We start from the raw sequence: 18,273 nt of genomic DNA, 5'->3' as shown, positions 1-18,273 counted from the left end.
ATAAAGAGATTTGTAGATTGATCTATAAAAACAAGTTACACACAGTGATGGTGAGGGAATTATACTTAGGGCTGCCTGCAACCCAATAGTTTTATGAAGAGTTAATAATGTTTGAGAAGTGCTATGTAAGTGTATAGCCAGGAAAACTAATCTGTCTGAATCTCAAGTATTTTTGCCTCATTTTATTTCACAGTCAAGCAAGTTTAAAGACTGAGCACACACTTTAACTTCAATGTTTTTGGATTTTGTTTGTCATCACAGTCATGTTAAAATAGTTTGGTGTTGGTTAAAGCTTGCTTTGATTAATTTGTCAATGTCTCTAAAATGTGCTGATGATTGATCAAATGCTTTTCTTTGGATTTCTTCTTATATGGAGCTTCCATTGAAGTAGTAATATGTTTTGTATTTACTTGAAAGAAGGGCTGTTGGGTTACATTGGCACAACATAATGTTAGCGCACAGCCGTTTCAGAAATTAAATGAATGTTTATCATGTGTAGCAGAATAATCTGAGTACTCTTGTTACCTACTGTTATAATACAGAATTATGCTTATGTACTTATGGTCCTACTATGCATACTAACCAGCCTGCTGCATATAGGTTCCCTGCCATGCTCACAACTTCCGTGATCAGTAGAGCAGAGGTCTGAAAAAGTTTTTTCCTTGCTTTATTACCACCACATCCACATTGGTGGTGATGAAAACAGAGTAAGGAGAATTACTGCATTCAAATGCATAGATGCTTTGTTCTCATATAAGGCTGTAATATAAAAGTAGTTTTGAGTATGCAGTCCAAGGGGATGTCTTCACTAGCAATGTTAAAGCGCTGCCGCGGCAACGCTTTAACGTAGCTGTGTAGTTGCGGCACCAGCGCTGGGAGAGAGCTATAAAAAAACCACCTCCACGGCTCCCAGCGCTGGTGCACTGTCTACACGGTGCTTTACAGCGCTGAAACTAGCTGTGCTCAGGGGAGTATTTTTTCACACCCCTGAGCGGGAAAGTTGCAGCGCTGTAAAGTGCCAGTGAAGACAAGTCCCTTTCATGTAGTTGTGCTATTTAAGGCCTTTCCGTGCTTGAATGCAGTGCCTCTCTCTGCTGCTGCTAAGAGTTGAATAAATGAAGCAGAAAAGAGTGAGTCAGATTAGGAGAAAGAAAGAAAAATGCAGAGGTGAGAAGGGGAAACAAAAGGAGAGAAGAAAAATACAAAAGAGTAAAATAGTAAAACACACACAGGAAAACAGTAGTGGTCATAGCATGCATCCCACATATTGCAATGTTTTCACTGAGAACTGCATGGGCATTTGATGCGTAGATGTGGGAGGAAGAGGGATCCTCTTCATTAGAGAAGGTGAGTGGAAGTCACAATTCCTCATTTTCTATTGTGGTGCCATGGTAGAACGGAGTTTTTGGCTAGTCACTTAAGTGCTCTGTCTCTCAGTTTACCCATGTGTAAAATTGAACTCACAAAGGTGTTGTGAGAATTTGTAAAGCACTTGGAGATCCTGGGCTGATAGGTTCTGTTGGAGCTCCAGGTATTTCTCTTGGTAACACTCTGGATTGCTATACAATGAAATGCAACTGTTGACGAGCTGCAAGGGCAGTAACTGTAAAATATTGCTCTGAAGGGAAATATCACTTCAGATGATTGCTATATGTTGGCCAAAGCCTTGGGAAACAAGCAGCAACCAAGGGAACTATTTTCCTCTAAGAGGCAATACATTTTACTACTTTTGCCCCCCATGTTTAGTTGATATTAGTTTTGTTCATTTGGGATTTTTAAAAAGTATAATACCCCAAATTAAATTTGTTCATTTAAAAACACACACATCCTGCATCAGCTCTCCCATCGCTCATAATTCTCAGTAGCTCAGCTGGGTCAGGGTTGGGTTTTCTCACCTTTGCCACATGAACCTTTGAGGAGCAACATTTAAAGAAGGCGGCAGGCTGCAAGGCCCAAAGGAGTAAATAATGCTAGAGAGGGACAGTCCTGGTGACTTCTCTTTTTATGATGCCATCTGCTTTGATGCACAAGCCCCAGCTTGCTCCTTCAGCGCCAGTTACCTCCTGCTAACAGCGCCAGTTCCTTTAATTAGCTGGTTAGGGCTGTCTGTTATGTTGACCAGCTTGTAGGAGGGTACTGTATGTTGAAGGTCAATGATAATGTCTGATGTCACAGTGGAGGGAAGCAACCAGTTTTTAGTTGTATAGTATGTGTCTATTAACTGATGGGGCTTAAAAGGAAATTTCAAGGGTTAATCCATTTGCTTACCCTTTTGAGATGGAACAAACCAGCACTGAGGATCCAAGAGAACAAGAGGAAGAGTCACTAAACAGTTGACGCTTCTTTTGTAATTTAAAGAGAGTGGGAGAATCACTTTTTTTGAGAGAGAGAGAATAGTAAAATTCTGGCCTGGAGGAAGAATACCAGAGATTTTAATGCCATCTGTGCTGAATGACCCTGCCCTTCCTTGAAATCTTGGGTAAACAATGCAGTAAGAGTTTTTTTCTTTATTCCTAAATACATGGAATTGGAAGATCTTTATGTTGTAGGTATGCTTGTTACAATCCTTTGCATAGAGATTATTTTAACAGTTATGAAATCATATGTTTCGGCTCTATCTAATTGAAATCAAACTGTTGAACATTTATAATGCAACTGTCATACAGTGTTTTTCTTTTCTCTGTGAAAGAACATGGTAAAAACCAGCGAGAGATGGATCCAGTCTCAGCAATACAGGAAGTGGAACCTCCATTGCTTGAAACTTCAGCCCCTCTCCCCAGTGCCCAGGTAATAAGATGAGCTTTGGGCAAGTGGTTTAAACATTAAACTGAATCTAATTATGTCTCTTTAAATATGTTTGCCTAGTATACAAAAGCATCTATTCTGCTTATTTGCTGCTTCTGTTATTGTGTCACTAAATATCCTAATATTTAGTGTTAGTTATTTTTTATAAGTGGCAACCAGTTTATGAATTCTAAAACTGAAAGGTGAACTGAAATAGTTCCCAAATCAGTGGGACCCCCAATTCCGCAAAGTACATGAGGACATGCTTAACTTTAAGCATGCATGTAAGTCCCAGTGACTTCAAAGGCACCTGAGCTCATGCATAAGTGCTTTTCTGTTTAGCAATGTTTTCCTGAATCAGGGCCCAAAAATATGTTTGCAGACTTAAAGAGTTACAAATACATTCTTTTGTATAACCAAATTCTTTTCTATTAGTTCCTCTTTCATTTATTTGCCTATGTTCAGGCCTTCAGGGATGCATGTTTACATTGCAGCAACTGCTGACAGCAGGAGGAATGTAGCTCTCTGCTTCGCTATTAGTATAAAGCTGTGTGGGTGGGTGTGCACTCACGTGTGAGAGAAACCCGAGGGCTTGAACCCAGGGTATGGCAAATAGAGTCTTTGAAAATGTATTCATTTATAATTTATATAAGTCTGCTGCTGAATGTATTGCATTTTTAACATTTAAGGTTAAAATTAGTACATGCTTTTAAAGAAAGCATTTCACTTCACCTTTAAATGTCTCTTGTTTTAACAATTTAATTGAAACAGATTCAGTTTGTAACTTAAAACAGATGCCAAAAGAACAAGCATTTTATAGAGTGCAGATAGAAAGAAAAAAGTTGATATCCTGGGGCTTTTAATAGGCAAATATATATAATTTCAAACTTTTCATCCTTGAAAACCTCCCATTAAAAATATAGCTAAAAAAAACAATAGATCAAACTATGCTTTATGCCATGTGGTTGATGATGATAAAACTTCTACTAAAAAAAACCCTCTGCTTCCCTCCCCCTCTCCCACCACCATATGTAAAATATGTTACCAGTGATAGGGTTTCCATTTGTTTAATTACTGGAACTTTATGGTTGTAGATTTTTTTTTCCTTTTAAATATACAGTTGCTTGCTAGGGTGAAGGTATAACATATTCTTTTACAACAATATACAATTTTATATGGAAACAGATGGATTTTTCATCGAAAACAAGTAAGAAAGAAGCATAGGCACTTAAACAGGGAACATTTCTTTTTGCTCTCAAGGAGTTCTGGGGCGTTAATTAGATTCATTTTCCAAAGACACTGTAATAAAATTCTCAGTGTGCATACTGACTAGATGCAGAGATTTTTTTAATATTGTATTTTGTAAATTCCCAGTGTAATGGTACATTGTTGCCAGCAGATATTTAACAAGTCTTGTTCTGACAGAAAGCCTAATGTTCTAATCTTTGTGTTTAGTATAAAATATGTAACATTTATGTATATTGCAAATATTAAAACTAACTATTTAAAAACTGGCCATCCATGTCAGATGTTGAAAAAAGTTGGTACATATGAATATATTTTAGTCCAACTAACGTTACCAAAAATTTCTTCAGACTTAACATGTTGATTAAAAGTTATCCTTCATTTCCCATGTTTCTTTCATCCAGAAATCAAAACAATACATTCAGCAACAACAACAAAAATTGACCCTCAGACATTTTTTAGTTAATAATAAAATAAACTTGTTTAACATAGGCGTTATAAAGTTAACATCTATAGATTGGATAAATATGTTGAACTATTCTGAATGTAATAAGTGCAGTGGAAAATAAAAATATATAACTTATTACTAAATGTTAAAGCTAGCAAAGGAATGTGCAGACATCCATGAATGCAACTAATTTTTAATGCATGTAGAAAAGTACAATTGGAGGCCTTTCTAACTTTTTAAAATAAAGTAAAATCTGTAAACAGCTATGTTTTATACGGTGTTGTATGATATGTACTCAGCAGTTATTGAAACATGGAAGAAGAAATTATATTTTTGCTTTTATCTCCTTCACCACAAAACACATACACAAATTCCGAGAAGAACAGTAGCTGGTCAGACCAAACTGCTGATGGAGCTATCTAATTGGGAGTTGTACCAGTTGGAGCCATTACGGTAACCTTTTGCCAGGTAGACATATTGTAAGGGAATCAGAGGGAGACAGTGAGGGCCAGATCCAAAGCCCATCAAAGTCTATGGAAAGATTCCCAATGACTTCATTGGGTTTTGGGTCAGCCTCTAGATTCCTCACCCCTCCTCTGTGCTGAATGCTGCAGCTCTCTGTGACAGTTTCTAATTGGATTAAAGTTTCTCTGCCCCTTTGGTTTAACTGAGGAATCCTGCCTCAAGCACTCAGCCTGTCCCTTATGGCTGTTTCTAATGCTGAATTTCAAGTATGCAAAAAACCAAGAACAATTAGTAATGAAAACTGAAGTATGAGGCTTAAGCTGTCTGGAAAAACCTGCAAGTTGCCCTGAATGCAAAATTCCAAGATTCTCTCTATTAATAAAGAAGGAAGTTGTCTGTTTCATAAACTACACTTAAATCCTATGGCTTCTGTATGAGGAGAGATTAATAAGACTGGGACTTTTCAACTTGGAAAAGAGATGGCTGGGGAAGATATGATAAAGGGCTATAAAATCATGACTAGTGTAGAGAAAATAGATAAGGAAGTGTTGTTTACTGCTTCTCATAACACAAGAACTAGGGGTCGCCAAATGAAATTAATAGGCAGCAGGTTTAAAACAAATAAAAGGAGGTATTTCTTCAACAACACACAGTCAACCTGTGGAACTCTTTGCCAGAAAATGTTGTGAAGGCCAAGACCATAACAGTTCAAAAAAGAATTAGATAAATTCATGGAGGATAGGTCCATCAATGGCTATTAGCCAGGATGGGCAGGAATGGTGTCCCTAGCCTATCTTTGCCAGAAGCTGGGAATGAGTGACACGGGATGGATCACTGGATGATACCTGTTCTGTTCATTCCCTCTGGGGCACCTGGCACTGGCCACTGTTGGAAGACAGGATACTGGGCTAGATGGACCTTTGGTCTGACCCAGTAGGGCCATTCTTATGAAGAAATAAAACATTTTCCTGTATAGGGTTTCCTGTATAGGTATAAGGGTGATGCATTTCTGCTCATGTAGTTGCTTCCAGAACTGAACAACAGAGCACACAGGGTGTAGAAGACTTTGGTTTTGATCTCAGCAGCAAAAGGCTTTCTGTTTGTATTAAAAAGCGGTTTTCCCCAAAGATTCTTAAGAGCTCTTCAGCGAAGGAATGACAACAGCCAACAGCAGTTATTTTGCTTAGGTAGATCAACTGAAAACTTAACTTGGGGCTGGTCTATGATCCCCCCCCTCTAGTAATCTAAGATACGCAACTTCAGCTACACGAATAGCGTTGCTGAAGTTGAAGTATCTTAGATCGAATTACCTGGGGTCCACACGGCACGGGATCGACGGCCGCGGCTCCCCCGTCGACTGCGCTACCACCGCTCACTCTGGTGGAGTTCCGGAGTCAACGGTGAGCACGTTCGTGGATCGATATATCGCGTCTTAATGAGATGTGATATATCGATCCCGGATAAATCGATTGCTACCCGCCGATACGGCAGGTAGTGAAGACGTACCCATGGTACCTAAAAAGAGATTTCTAAGCTGAGCCTATAAAACTCGTTTCACCTTGGTGTTTTATTCCCAAGTCTATAAGGGTACATTAAGCCAGTTTTACTGAAGCGATGTCCTCACTAGCACAACTGCATTATAATACTCTTTAAGATTTGGCAAGAGATGGAGGAAGGAGATTCTATAGAATTTTGTGTGGGAGTCACCTCTGTCAGGAGAGATGAAGGAAGTAGAGAGAGCTTAGAGTGCTACAAGGAATTCAGGAAATCCATGTTTAAGTTGTTATCTTTCAAGTTGCAAAAGGACACTAAAGATGTTTTAATACACAATTCTGTATAGGATTTTCAATATCTTAAAAATGAAATAGAGTTGAAAGAACAAATATTGTCAGCCACACTTCTGTTTCTCTTTGCTGCTCAACAATGCATATCTCACTCCCTTAAATAAACCAGATTCAGCTTTCTTTAAGTACATATTTATAAAGTTTGATGCAGAAAAGCATAGAAAGACTGAAACTATCCATTATGCAAGAGGTCTCATTGGTATGCACTTCTGTTTAGAAAGAAGAATTGATTCAAGGGGAGAGAATGCATTTAATGGGGGGAATGAGTAGAAATGGTCTGCAGCTAAATAGTCATGTATTGTGATTCTGTAACATCTCACTAGGTAGGGTCAGACTAGGTTGTCAATATGTGAATCGGAGACCTCTGGAAAGACACCTCGCTGCTGCAGGAGATGTTGATGATGATTGATTAAGTGGTATACTTGTCTCTGAATCAGAATTGAACAAATGACACAGTCTAGTGTTAATTAGTGCTAAGAAGAGACATCTGCAGTTGAGTTTTAACATTAGTCCTTATTCATGTGGAGATATTAAAGATCCCATGGCATTTCTTTTGCAAGGCTAGGCCTGTTAAGTTTGATGTTAAATCCCAATTTGGTTTATGATGTTCACCTAACCCACAGTAAATTCCCTGCAGTTTCAGTGTGTTGCTTTGTTTTTCTTTCCATCTTATCTTTACCTGTTGTATAGTGTTATGTGTAGTTAAACAGCCACTGTGCTATCCCACATATAGTTGTATTTCAGTGGTAGGTGAATTGATCCCTGTATATGTTATCTATCTCCTTACATTACCTCATGGGGGAGTAGTGAGGCTTGAAGTTTGCTTTCACATTCTTTGATGTGTAAGTATGTTTGTCTATGTTTATATGATTGCTAACTATAAGGAAAGCTGTACATGTAAATGCTGAAATGTACTGTTATAGAGGACAAAAAGAAACTGACAGAAAAATTAATTCCAAAGTGACATTCTTGAATATCCAGCAGACACTGACTATTCTGATATGAAGTCATTGTGTAATATTTGGACCCCAATTAAAGAAAAGAATACAATGAAATGTTAGTAAACATTGCTGGCGGGGGGGGGTGGAGGGAGAAATAGATAACACAACCATGTTTTCCAATATTGCATTAGGCGTTGGCTAGTATTTAGGTTCAGATAACAAAATCTGGGAGAAGAGATCATAAAGCGGTTACAATAACTTCATTGTTGCAGCATTTGCTGTTATTTTGTATTCTGTCATCGACCACCTAAGCTGAGAGAAGTCTCTTGGCTCCTATTTGTTTTCTTTTCCAGTGATATTGAGATTTCCCGAGGACAGAGTCCAAAAGCTGTTGATAGACTTGCCAAGGAGATAGGATTGCTTGCAGATGAAATTGAAATCTATGGCCAAACCAAAGCCAAAGTACGTTTGTCCCTGCTGGAAAGGTTAAAGGATCAAACAGATGGAAAATACGTTCTAGTTGCTGGGTAAGAATATACACTAAGTTTCCCCCTTCCCTGCTCTCTCTCTCTGCTAACACAAACATGTGACTCATATCTTTTAATTTACTGAATAAATTGCCCATTATAAACTTGCAGCACTTGGTGCATTATGAAAGCAAGTATTTATTTTTTTCCTTTTTTAAAAATAACCTTCCTCCCCCCCGCCCCAGCTGTGATTTACAGAAATTAAGTATGTTTTATGGAAGGTAGATCAAGTTAAGCTTCTTAAAATGTCTTTTATAACTATTTGATTTTTCTTGACTCATCAGCTCTTAAAGTATTTGACTCAGAAGTGCAGTCACTTTGTCTGCGCTGTAGCTGTTTATAAAGAATTTTTAATGGAAGCTACATGATAATCTATTGGTATTAATGGTAAATACTTTTTGTATTGAATAGCAAACTGCATAGTTAAATAAAATCCATGTTTCCCCCCCTAAAATGTAGACATGTCTCCAGGCAGGCTTATCCTACTCTCTGTTCCCATGATTATTTTAAAATGTTATGGAAATACCTGTCTCCTTTTCTCACCCGCTTTCCTTTGCCTCCTTTTCTCACCCACTTAGAAAGAAAATATTTTCTCACACACCTGCTTTGTGAAAAGGGAAGTTCTTCACATGTGCACTTATGTGCAACCATTTTCATGAAACATTCAATTGCAGCATGTCCTTTGCTTTCTTTTTACAACAAAAGCCCGTAGTAATGCACTGGTGTCTTTTTTACTTTGTGAATTGATAAGTTTTAGGTTGTTTTCATAAAATTCTCTAATGGCTATTTAGCACCTTTTTTTCTGGCAATTAAGCATAGTATACATAAAGAGGGGGTGGGAGAATGGAAGATCTAGCAAAAAAATTTTCATTGTCAAATGTAATCCAGTTCTAGTGACATTCTTGTTGTTGTTGTTTTTGGCAGTAGTGCAACAAAATTGGGAAGTGAAGATTTCCAGCTGGTCCAGAGGAGAGAGCCATTTTTAGCTGCCTTTGTCCTGCCAATCCCTTGATCAACTAGTGTCTTCCTTTCTAACACAGACAGTTAACTTTTGCACATTCTTAGTGGGAAATCTGGGTACCTGGCATCAGTTCAGTGAATTTCTCTCACGTCAATCTGTCACCCAGAAACTTGCGAAGTTGTCATCAAGGCCATCTTGTGGAATTACAATTTACAGAAATATTCCATATTTGGAGGTTCACTGAGAGCCTTTCTTTGAATCACAAAAGCAATCGTGTATGTCTGTTGGGCTACATTTTTAATTTTAACTACACAGCAACAAAATAAAATAGAAGCCGGTTCAGCCATGGGGTGGTTGATGAGCAAAATTGTTCTGCTCTTTCTAAGTTGCTACTGCATGATTTAGGCACTATGCAGCAGGGGAAGGCTGTTCCTAAACCCCAGAGGAGTGGAGCTTCACATAAGCACAGATTTAGAAGTATCTTAGGAGGGAACATGGATATAATGCAGAACTCTATTCAGATGGAGTTTAGGATGTGAGGAACTGCCTCCTTTAAGTTTCCTCTTTTCTACATCGCTCTTCCTATTCTATCTCCCAATCTGCCCTTTTAAGGGCAGCAACCTAGGAAAAAGTGCAGTACATACTCTGAATGCTGCTTTGTGGGGGAGAGAGAGAAATTATAGAATCGTAGGACTGGAAAGAACCTTGAGAGGTCTTCTAATCCAGTTCCCTGCACTCAAGTTAGGACTAAGTATTATCTAGATCATCCCTGAAGATTTGTCTAACCTGCTCTTAAAAATCTCCAATGACAGAGATTCCACAACCTCCCTAGACAATTTATTCCAGTGCTTAACCACCCTGACAAATTTTCACTAATGTCCAACCTAAACCACCTTCTGACAAAAAAAATTACTACAGGACCCCAGGATGGCGGGGGGGGGGATCAAAACCTGAGCCGGCCCGCTGCCCGGGGGGCGGGGGAGGTGCAAAGCCCAAGGACTTCAGCCCCAGGCTGGGCGGTGGGGTCATACTTCAGTCCCAGACCCTAGCAAGTCTAGAATCATAGAATATCAGGGTTGGAAGGGACCTCAGGAGGTCATCTAGTCCAACCCCCTGCTCAAAGCAGGACCAATTCCCAACTAAATCATCCCAGCCAGGGTTTTGTCAAGCCTGACCTTAAAAACCTCTAAGGAAGGAGATTCCACCACCTCCCTAGGTAACCAATTCCAGTGCTTCACCACCCTCCTAGTGGAAAACGTTTTTCCTAATATCCAACCTAAACCTCCCCAACTACAACTTGAGACCATTACTCCTTGTTCTGTCGTCTGGTACCACTGAGAACAGTCTAGATCCATCTTCTTTGGAACCCCCTTTTCAGGTAGATGAAAGCAGCTATCAAATCCCCCCTCATTCTTCTCTTCTGCAGACTAAACAATCCCAGTTCCCTCAGCCTCTCCTCATAAGTCGTGCTCCAGCCCCCTACTCATTTTTGTTGCCCTCCACTGGACTCTTTCCAATTTTTCCACATCCTTCTTGAAGTGTGGGGCCCAAAACTGGACACAGTACTCCAGATGAGGCCTCACCAATGTCGAATAGAGGGGAATGATCACGTCCCTCGATCTGCTGGCAATGCCCCTACTTATACAGCCCAGAATGCCGTTAGCCTTCTTGGCAACAAGGGCACACTGTTGACTCATATCCAGCTTCTCGTCCACTGTAACCCCTAGGTCCTTTTCTGCAGAACTGCTTCCTAGCCATTCGGTCCCTTGTCTGTAACAGTGCATGGGATTCTTCCGTCCTAAGTGCAGGACTCTGCACTTGTGCTTGTTGAACCTCATCAGGTTTCTTTTGGCCCAATCCTCTAATTTGTCTAGGTCCCTCTGTATCCTGTTCCTACCCTCCAGTGTATCTACCACTCCTCCCAGTTTAGTGTCATCTGCAAACTTGCTGAGAGTTCAGTCCACACCATCCTCTGGACCATTAATGAAGATATTGAACAAAACCGGCCCCAGGACCGACCCCTGGGGCACTCCACTTGAAACCGGCTGCCAACTAGACATGGAGCCGTTGATCGCTACCCGTTGAGCCCGCCGATCTAGCCAGTTTTCTATCCACCTTATAGTCCATTCATCCAGCCCATACTTTTTTAACTTGCTGGCAAGAATATTGTGGGAGACTGTATCAAAAGCTTTGCTAAAGTCAAGGAATAACACATCCACTGCTTTCCCCTCATCCACAGAGCCAGTTATCTCCTCATAGAAGGCAATTAGGTTAGTCAGGCATGACTTGCCCTTGGTGAATCCATGCTGACTATTCCTGATCACTTTCCTCTCCTCTAAGTGTTCAAAATTGAGGACCTGCTCCATGATTTTTCCAGGGACTGAGGTGAGGCTGACTGGCCTGTAGTTCCCCGGATCCTCCTTCTTCCTTTTTTAAAGATGGGCACTACATTAGCCTTTTTCCAGTCATCCGGGACCTCCCCCGATCGCCATGAGTTTTCAAAGATAATGGCCAATGGCTCTGCAATCACATCCGTCAACTCCTTTAGCACCCTCGGATGCAGCGCATCAGGCTCCATGGACTTGTGCTTGTCCAGTTTTTCTAAATAGTCCCGAACCACTTCTTTCTCCACAGCTCTGGTGACCCCATTAAAACGGGGTCCCAACCCACAGTTTGAGAACTGCTGCTGTAAAATATTGACTAATTTTTTATGTTCAGTGTCAGTAAGGTTCTTAGATGTGATTTTTTTTTTTTCATATTTAAAATGTACTGCTTCCTTGTGTGTGGTCTTATCAATAATGAGAGTGGGAATAGAGTTCGGGTTCCCCACAGTTATTTGCTCAGTTGGCTGTGGCTGATGATAATGTGAGGAAAGTGGGCAACAATGCCTGTTGGGGGAAAAGGCCTTTCAGGATGGTGAAAGAACAGCACAGAATTGGAGAAGCTGGAGTTGGAAATGATCTTGTCGGCCATCTGGTCCTTTCCCCTGCCAGGACAAGATTAACAGCAAAAATTTTATATTGGATTTTTGTTAAGTTTACTTCGAAACCAAAGTAAGAAAGATTTGCCAAACAAATCTAAACAAACAGCTTTAAAAGGCTGTAGTTTTGGCTAAGTGTGCTAAAATGGATTAGTAAGACACGTGGCTTTACAGGGAACTGTTGCGATTTTTCTATTTCTGCATTTATGGGTTACTCCAGTTTATGGGGAGTTGTTAATTGTGCATAATGTTCAGCATTTCATAAGCCAAATTGATTTTCTGTATAATCTGTTCCTCAATCTACAGTACCTTATACATTTCTTGGTTATGATTCTGAACTTCTTTGTATGCAAAATGCCATGTGTCCAGAATAGGGTGACCAGATGAGAGATGTGAAATATCAGGACACAGGGGATGGGGGGTGGGCGGCAGAGAGAAAAAAAAAAACCCACCAAGAGCTGGCGGCGGAGGGGGAAACAAAACCCCAAGAGCCGTGGGAGCATAGGAAAAATTGGGGGGGCTGAGCACCCACTGGCAACTCCACTCCCCGCCCCCCCCACACACACCAGCTCATCTGTGCTCCGTCTCCCCCTCCCCTGAGCTGGGTGCCGCATCCTGCTTCTCCCCCGCTCCGTCCAGCGCTTGCGCCACCAGACAGCTGATTAGTGCAAGCCTGGGAGGGAGGGGTGAGGAGGAGGAATGCGGCCTGCTTGGGGAAGAGGCGGGGCCACGGCGGGGATTTGGGGAAGGATCCGATGGGGCAGTGAGGGGGCGGGGCTGGGGGCGGGGCAAGGATGGAAATTTGGGGAGGGATCCAATGGGGGACAGAGGGGGTGGAGTTGGGGCGGGTGGGGGGCGCGAGCCCCCCTCTGCTTGTGCGCCAGAGCGCAAAATATCCGGGACAATTCGCGTCCCAACCGAACATCGGTTGGGACGCGGGACAAACAAGTAAATATTGGGACAGTCCCGATAAAATCGGGACGTCTGGTCACCCTAATCCAGAACATAATTGTTTCACTTCCTGTGGAAATGATAAAGATACTGATGTAAATCCACACGTTTCAGAGACCTACTCAGAAAAGGAACAGTTTAGTCCATTGGTGTGTCTTCTGGAGGTGTTGGGTGCTGGAGATACTGAACATTCTCCCTAATTTCAGAAAAGCTCTCCAAATGTCAGATGTGTAGAAATATTAAGTGCCAGACCCAGTTTGGATAGCTGTTGCAGGATTTAATCAGTTGCCACAAGCTGGCAAATCTTTCTTACTCGCACTTTCATTTAACAGAGTCCCACATCCCATCCATTCAGAATGGAAACATTTCAAGACCATGTAGCTCAGAGTTGTGTGAACAAGAGCACGGTACAACAACAGCAACTGTACATCAGTATCACCAGAACCACTGGTACTGAGGAGTTAATATCAAGAAAGCTAAGCAAAAAGCCCCCATTGTAGTATCATCTGAAAATGTGTATAGTACGTTTCTTGCTGAGTTCTTACAATACCCTTAACTGTGTGGAGGTTACAGCTGGTGCAGTGTATCATCTCACTGTTTGTATGTTTATTTTTTCTTTCAGTCAGACTTCATGCGGCTTTCCCACAGAAATATTTCCACTATAAGTTGAATGTAGTGCATAAAGACAAAAGATAAATACGTGCAAACTTCTTCTTTATGATCATATTTTGAAAAAACAAACTTTCCAAAGTTATGGAAAATTTCATATCCTGCCAGGAAATTGGTGACCCGATGGTACAAGGGGAAATAAGTATTATAAGGAGAATAATGATTATGGGCTTTTTATGTTTGTATTCAAAATCTATTAAAGGAAAATTCAAAGAAGAATGTAAACATGAACATGAGTCCACTGTATCTGAATAAAAATGAGTGTTTAAAATTAATTCCTTCCAGTATTGCTTACGATCAAAGCACAGGCTCACATTCCAAATGTGATCTTTCTAAAAATGTGCAACAGAGCTATTGGCAGCCAAGTTAGATTATTTTAAATATAAAACTAACCAAATAGTCTAGGTGCATAATGCAGAGGTGTTATGGTAACAGGGCTATACCATTGACTCCCCTCTCATCTCTGAGTGCACCCCTCAAGTGTTAGGCCTCTTGCCTTCATCTGTGCTGGGGTGTAACCGTGCAATTCTCCCACACTTAGGCTTGGCCCTGGATTACAGTACCCTGAGTGTCAACTGAGATTTCTCTGCAAGACAAATGGGCCTGGCACCTATAAATCTTCCGTTTCGGACCTGATGACCAGTGGTTAATACAGTGACCAGAAAGCTTTCTTAAATTATTGTTTAATCTTAACAGCAGAAACATAGCAAAGCGTAAGAGAAAAGGATTTTAAAACAATGAAACAGTCTATATGCACGTCTCTCTCCCTAAGGTTTACCATCCCCTTACCTTAGACCCAACTGTTTCAGACCTCTCCACTCGGCCTGCCTCTGTGTTCTTCATGGGCAGCCCCTGACAGCTGCCTTCGTTCTTTGTTCCTAGATGCATACGTTTACATCCATATCTTGTTGCTTTAGTAACATAACCTTTGTACAGCTGAGATGCTTTTGTTGAAGATTCTTTACTATAATCCTCATTAAACAGTTCAAGGGTTTTTTTTCTTAATAGTTTTCTTAGTTTTTGTAACAATCAGTTTGATGATGTCATCTTGTTAAATCTTTGCAGAAGTGTGTAATCCTTATTAAACACCAAAAGCCATTCACATCTTGCAGGGTTTTTTAATGTATGCAGTGTCAGCACTTGCAGGGGAAATTTGGAGATTATGAAATTAGAGATGCATACTGTCTAAATTAATGAAACTTTCTCCCACTCCCACCTGCACAATGTTTTTCAGTTCAGACATTTGGATTTGGCTTGATAGTCATATAGTTCTATACTTTATCTTCCCTTTTAGGAGGAGTTTAAAACAGACTTGAAATTTTGTTTGCCTGTCAGAGATGTTCAGTAACCTGAGTTAAATACATGACACCTATAGGATATTTTGTCTTTACCCTTTTTTCTTCAGTAAGAATTCTAGGAATTTTTCTTAAACTATCAATTTCTTATCGATCACTATTATGATATCATTTTAGTATATCCTGAATTGATTTTAGGGTCATGTTCACACATCCCAAGAAAATATTTAAACTCAAGTAAATGTAAAGGTGTGGGCTGATATCTTGGCCCCGTTGAAATCAATGGCAAAACTCCCTTTGGCTTCAGTGAGGCAGGATTTCATCCTTGGAAAGTGCTCACATATTTCATATTAAAATAGAATAAGATAGTGGTTTTTTAAAGTAACAATCTAAAAAGCAGCAGATACGTTGATTTTTCTACTTTTCTCAATAATAAATATTTTTTCTGTCCTTGGATGTGTGTTTCTGCTAATATTTACATTCCCAGGGCCCTAACCTGCAATCTTTACTTATGCAGAACTCCCCGTGGGCATACATGCAGTTTTTGTTGGTGTTTATAGCCTGATATTTTTATTGCCATTTAGAAATTAAAAAGTAAATATGTGACAAACTGAGTGTTTTTTGTGTTTCTTTATTAAACTATAAACTATTGGGTTAAGAGTCATCATCTTTATTACGGTCAAGAAATAGCTTAAGAATTTCTCTCTCTAAGCCAGACAATTTCACAACTGTCTGCAAAAAGAGGATTTCAATTTGTTTTGTGCCTCATGGTTATGAATTGAGCTTATACTGGACAACAATACCTTGCAAAGTTGCTAGAGTAGGAAAATGAGATGTTTCTAATTAGAATTGTATATTTAGCTTGAGTCTTGAAGAAGTCATAATATAGGAGTTGCCCCTTTTGGCTAGCATATGCATGCATGCTTGTATTTCCATGGGAATGAAAATGAAATCCTTAATATCACATGCCTTACGTAAACTACTCGTTTCAGTAAAGATACCACAGATTTAAACAGTGAAGTGTTCCTTTTTTTTTGCAAAGCTTTTCCTTGAGAGTTCAGCGGGAGTGATGTGAATGAAAATGTATTCTTGGGTTTTATTCATTTTTCTCTCACTGATGAAAGAAACACCTCAAGTGAATCATTTTGAGTGTGTTTGAAAATTTTTCTGAGCCATATTTTGTTCATACTAAATTTTAGCTAAGGGAGTATTCTTCTTCCAGTAGTGTCCTTGTGAGTGTTCCACTTCAGGTGTGCATGTGCCTCTTGAGCCCTTGATCAGAGATTTTCCATTAGCAGTGTCCATTTGGCCCGCACATGCATTCTGTACAACCTCATGCCACGCTCCAAGGATACAAAGGGCTGCTCAGACGAACCACCCTCAGTTCATTCTCTACTGCCTGGGCCTGAGATGGAGCTCTAGTGTATTTGCCTTGTGAGTGCCTCAGCATGTTCTGTAGTTGTTTAGTTAGTTCAGTGTGCTAGTTAGTGTTGTGAGAGGTTTCAGTTTTTCCTCTCCCCGTTTTTCTTCCACCATTTTATTCTGGAGAGCTTATTTGGCCTGGCTGGGCATGCCTGACTCATCAGGTTGCAAACGCAGCCTCTCTTGTCAGGAGGCTATACCAATCCGTGACAGCCATTTTAAATGTACCTGTTGCTTGGGAGAGTCCCCTATGCCCTAAAAGTGTAACTTATGCCTGGTTCTGAAATCCAGAGCTTGGAAGAATCGGGAGACCAAACTAAAGCTGCTGCTGGGGTGCTTCCTTCCGAATCAGACCAGGACATTCCCCACCTGTACATCTGTGTCTGGACAGATCCAGTGCGCCTTCGACTTCAGCTAAGATCTCGCAGAAGAAGGGGAAGATCTTGGAGGGCTCAGGAAAGTCTCTGAAGAAGAAGAGGAGCTCAGTCTCCCACCACAAGGAACCAGCTCCCAAGAAATCCTGATCTCCTGCTAGGTCTATGGTGTTGGAGGCCTTGATCTCTCAACTCAGTATCGTGCAGGTGAAAGACAGTACTGGAGGAGAAGGGAGATCCCAGAGCACCTCAGAGAAATATGGCACCAGCAGGGCCCTGGTACCATTGGCATTGTCTATTTCAAACTTACATGTGGCATCCTCCCACTTGGCTCTGTCTGTACTGACAAAAGTTCACCCCTTTGGGCCCAATACCTGCATGCTCCAAACCAATGGTACTGCCTAAGTCAACTGCTGCGTTGATAGTGACCCACTCGGTACTGCAAGAATTCCATTACTCCAGGGACTTGTTGGTGTAAGACCCCTCTGCTTGTGGGTACCGAATGACTCTCGCTACCAAGACCCCGATCTCCAGATTACCAGTGCTTCCATGTACCACAGGATTTTCCATCCATTTCTACCCTCCTCCCTCCCCTCCCCCCCCACCAGCCCTCCCATTGGAGGATATTGAGGAGAATGAAGGTGACATTCAGTCTCCTCCTCATTAGTGCAGGGTACCCCTCCACATCATTATGGGAACCCTTATGTTGATAAAGATCCTTGTCTATGTCAGGGATGATGGAATCAGTCCTGGGTACCATTCCCACTCCCATGTGAGCCTCCCCAATGGCCACACTGGGGTCCTCGGGTGGTGTCTCAGCAGCAAATTGCCAGACTTCCTGCCCCACTGCACCAGGAAACTAGGATCACAACATCTCTTCCACCAACTCCCCAACATGAGGAGACCTTTGAGGAAAAGGAGGACAGACAAAGGGGCAACCCCCCTCACCTCTCTTTTTGTCTTTATCTCTGAATGAGGTAGTCATGCCTCCACCACCATCAATGGCTGATAGTTTTTGTCAATTCCAGGACCTTGCAAAGAAGGTGGTGGATCCTCCAGATACCTCTCGAGAAGGAGACTCGCATCACAAGCTCCAGGATATTTTGCATTTGGCGATACCTATCTAGGTCTGGCTACCCATTGACGATGCACTCCTGGATCCAGCAAAGACTGTGGAAAACTCCTGTCACCATACCACCAATCTATAAATGGGCAGATAAGAAATGTTACGTTCCCCCCAGGGACTCAGAATTTTTGTTTTCGTGTCTCCCTACAAACAAGAAGATTTAGCAGGTCTCAAACTGCACAGAGATTGTACCTGGCTCAGTTCTCTGGTTTTCACAGAATCACTGAACCCACTAGAAAAA

The 18,273-nt window shown here is 41.1% G+C and overlaps 1 protein-coding gene across 3 annotated transcripts in view; it reads left to right on the top strand.

Moving 5' to 3' along the window:
* MTHFD1L (methylenetetrahydrofolate dehydrogenase (NADP+ dependent) 1 like) overlaps positions 1–18,273 on the top strand; it is a 248,969-nt gene that overhangs the window by 44,174 nt on the left and 186,522 nt on the right. For all 3 annotated transcript variants that reach the window (XM_034765426.1, XM_034765425.1, XM_034765427.1), the window contains exons 10-11: positions 2,690–2,787; positions 8,081–8,254. In XM_034765426.1, coding sequence (XP_034621317.1) covers positions 2,690–2,787; positions 8,081–8,254 — 272 coding nt within the window. The remainder of the gene's footprint in view (positions 1–2,689; positions 2,788–8,080; positions 8,255–18,273) is intronic.

This window comes from Trachemys scripta, chromosome 3 (assembly GCF_013100865.1).
Source record: "Trachemys scripta elegans isolate TJP31775 chromosome 3, CAS_Tse_1.0, whole genome shotgun sequence".
Taxonomy (NCBI): Eukaryota; Metazoa; Chordata; order Testudines; family Emydidae; genus Trachemys; species Trachemys scripta.
This window is presented reverse-complemented; position numbering and strand designations above follow the sequence as displayed.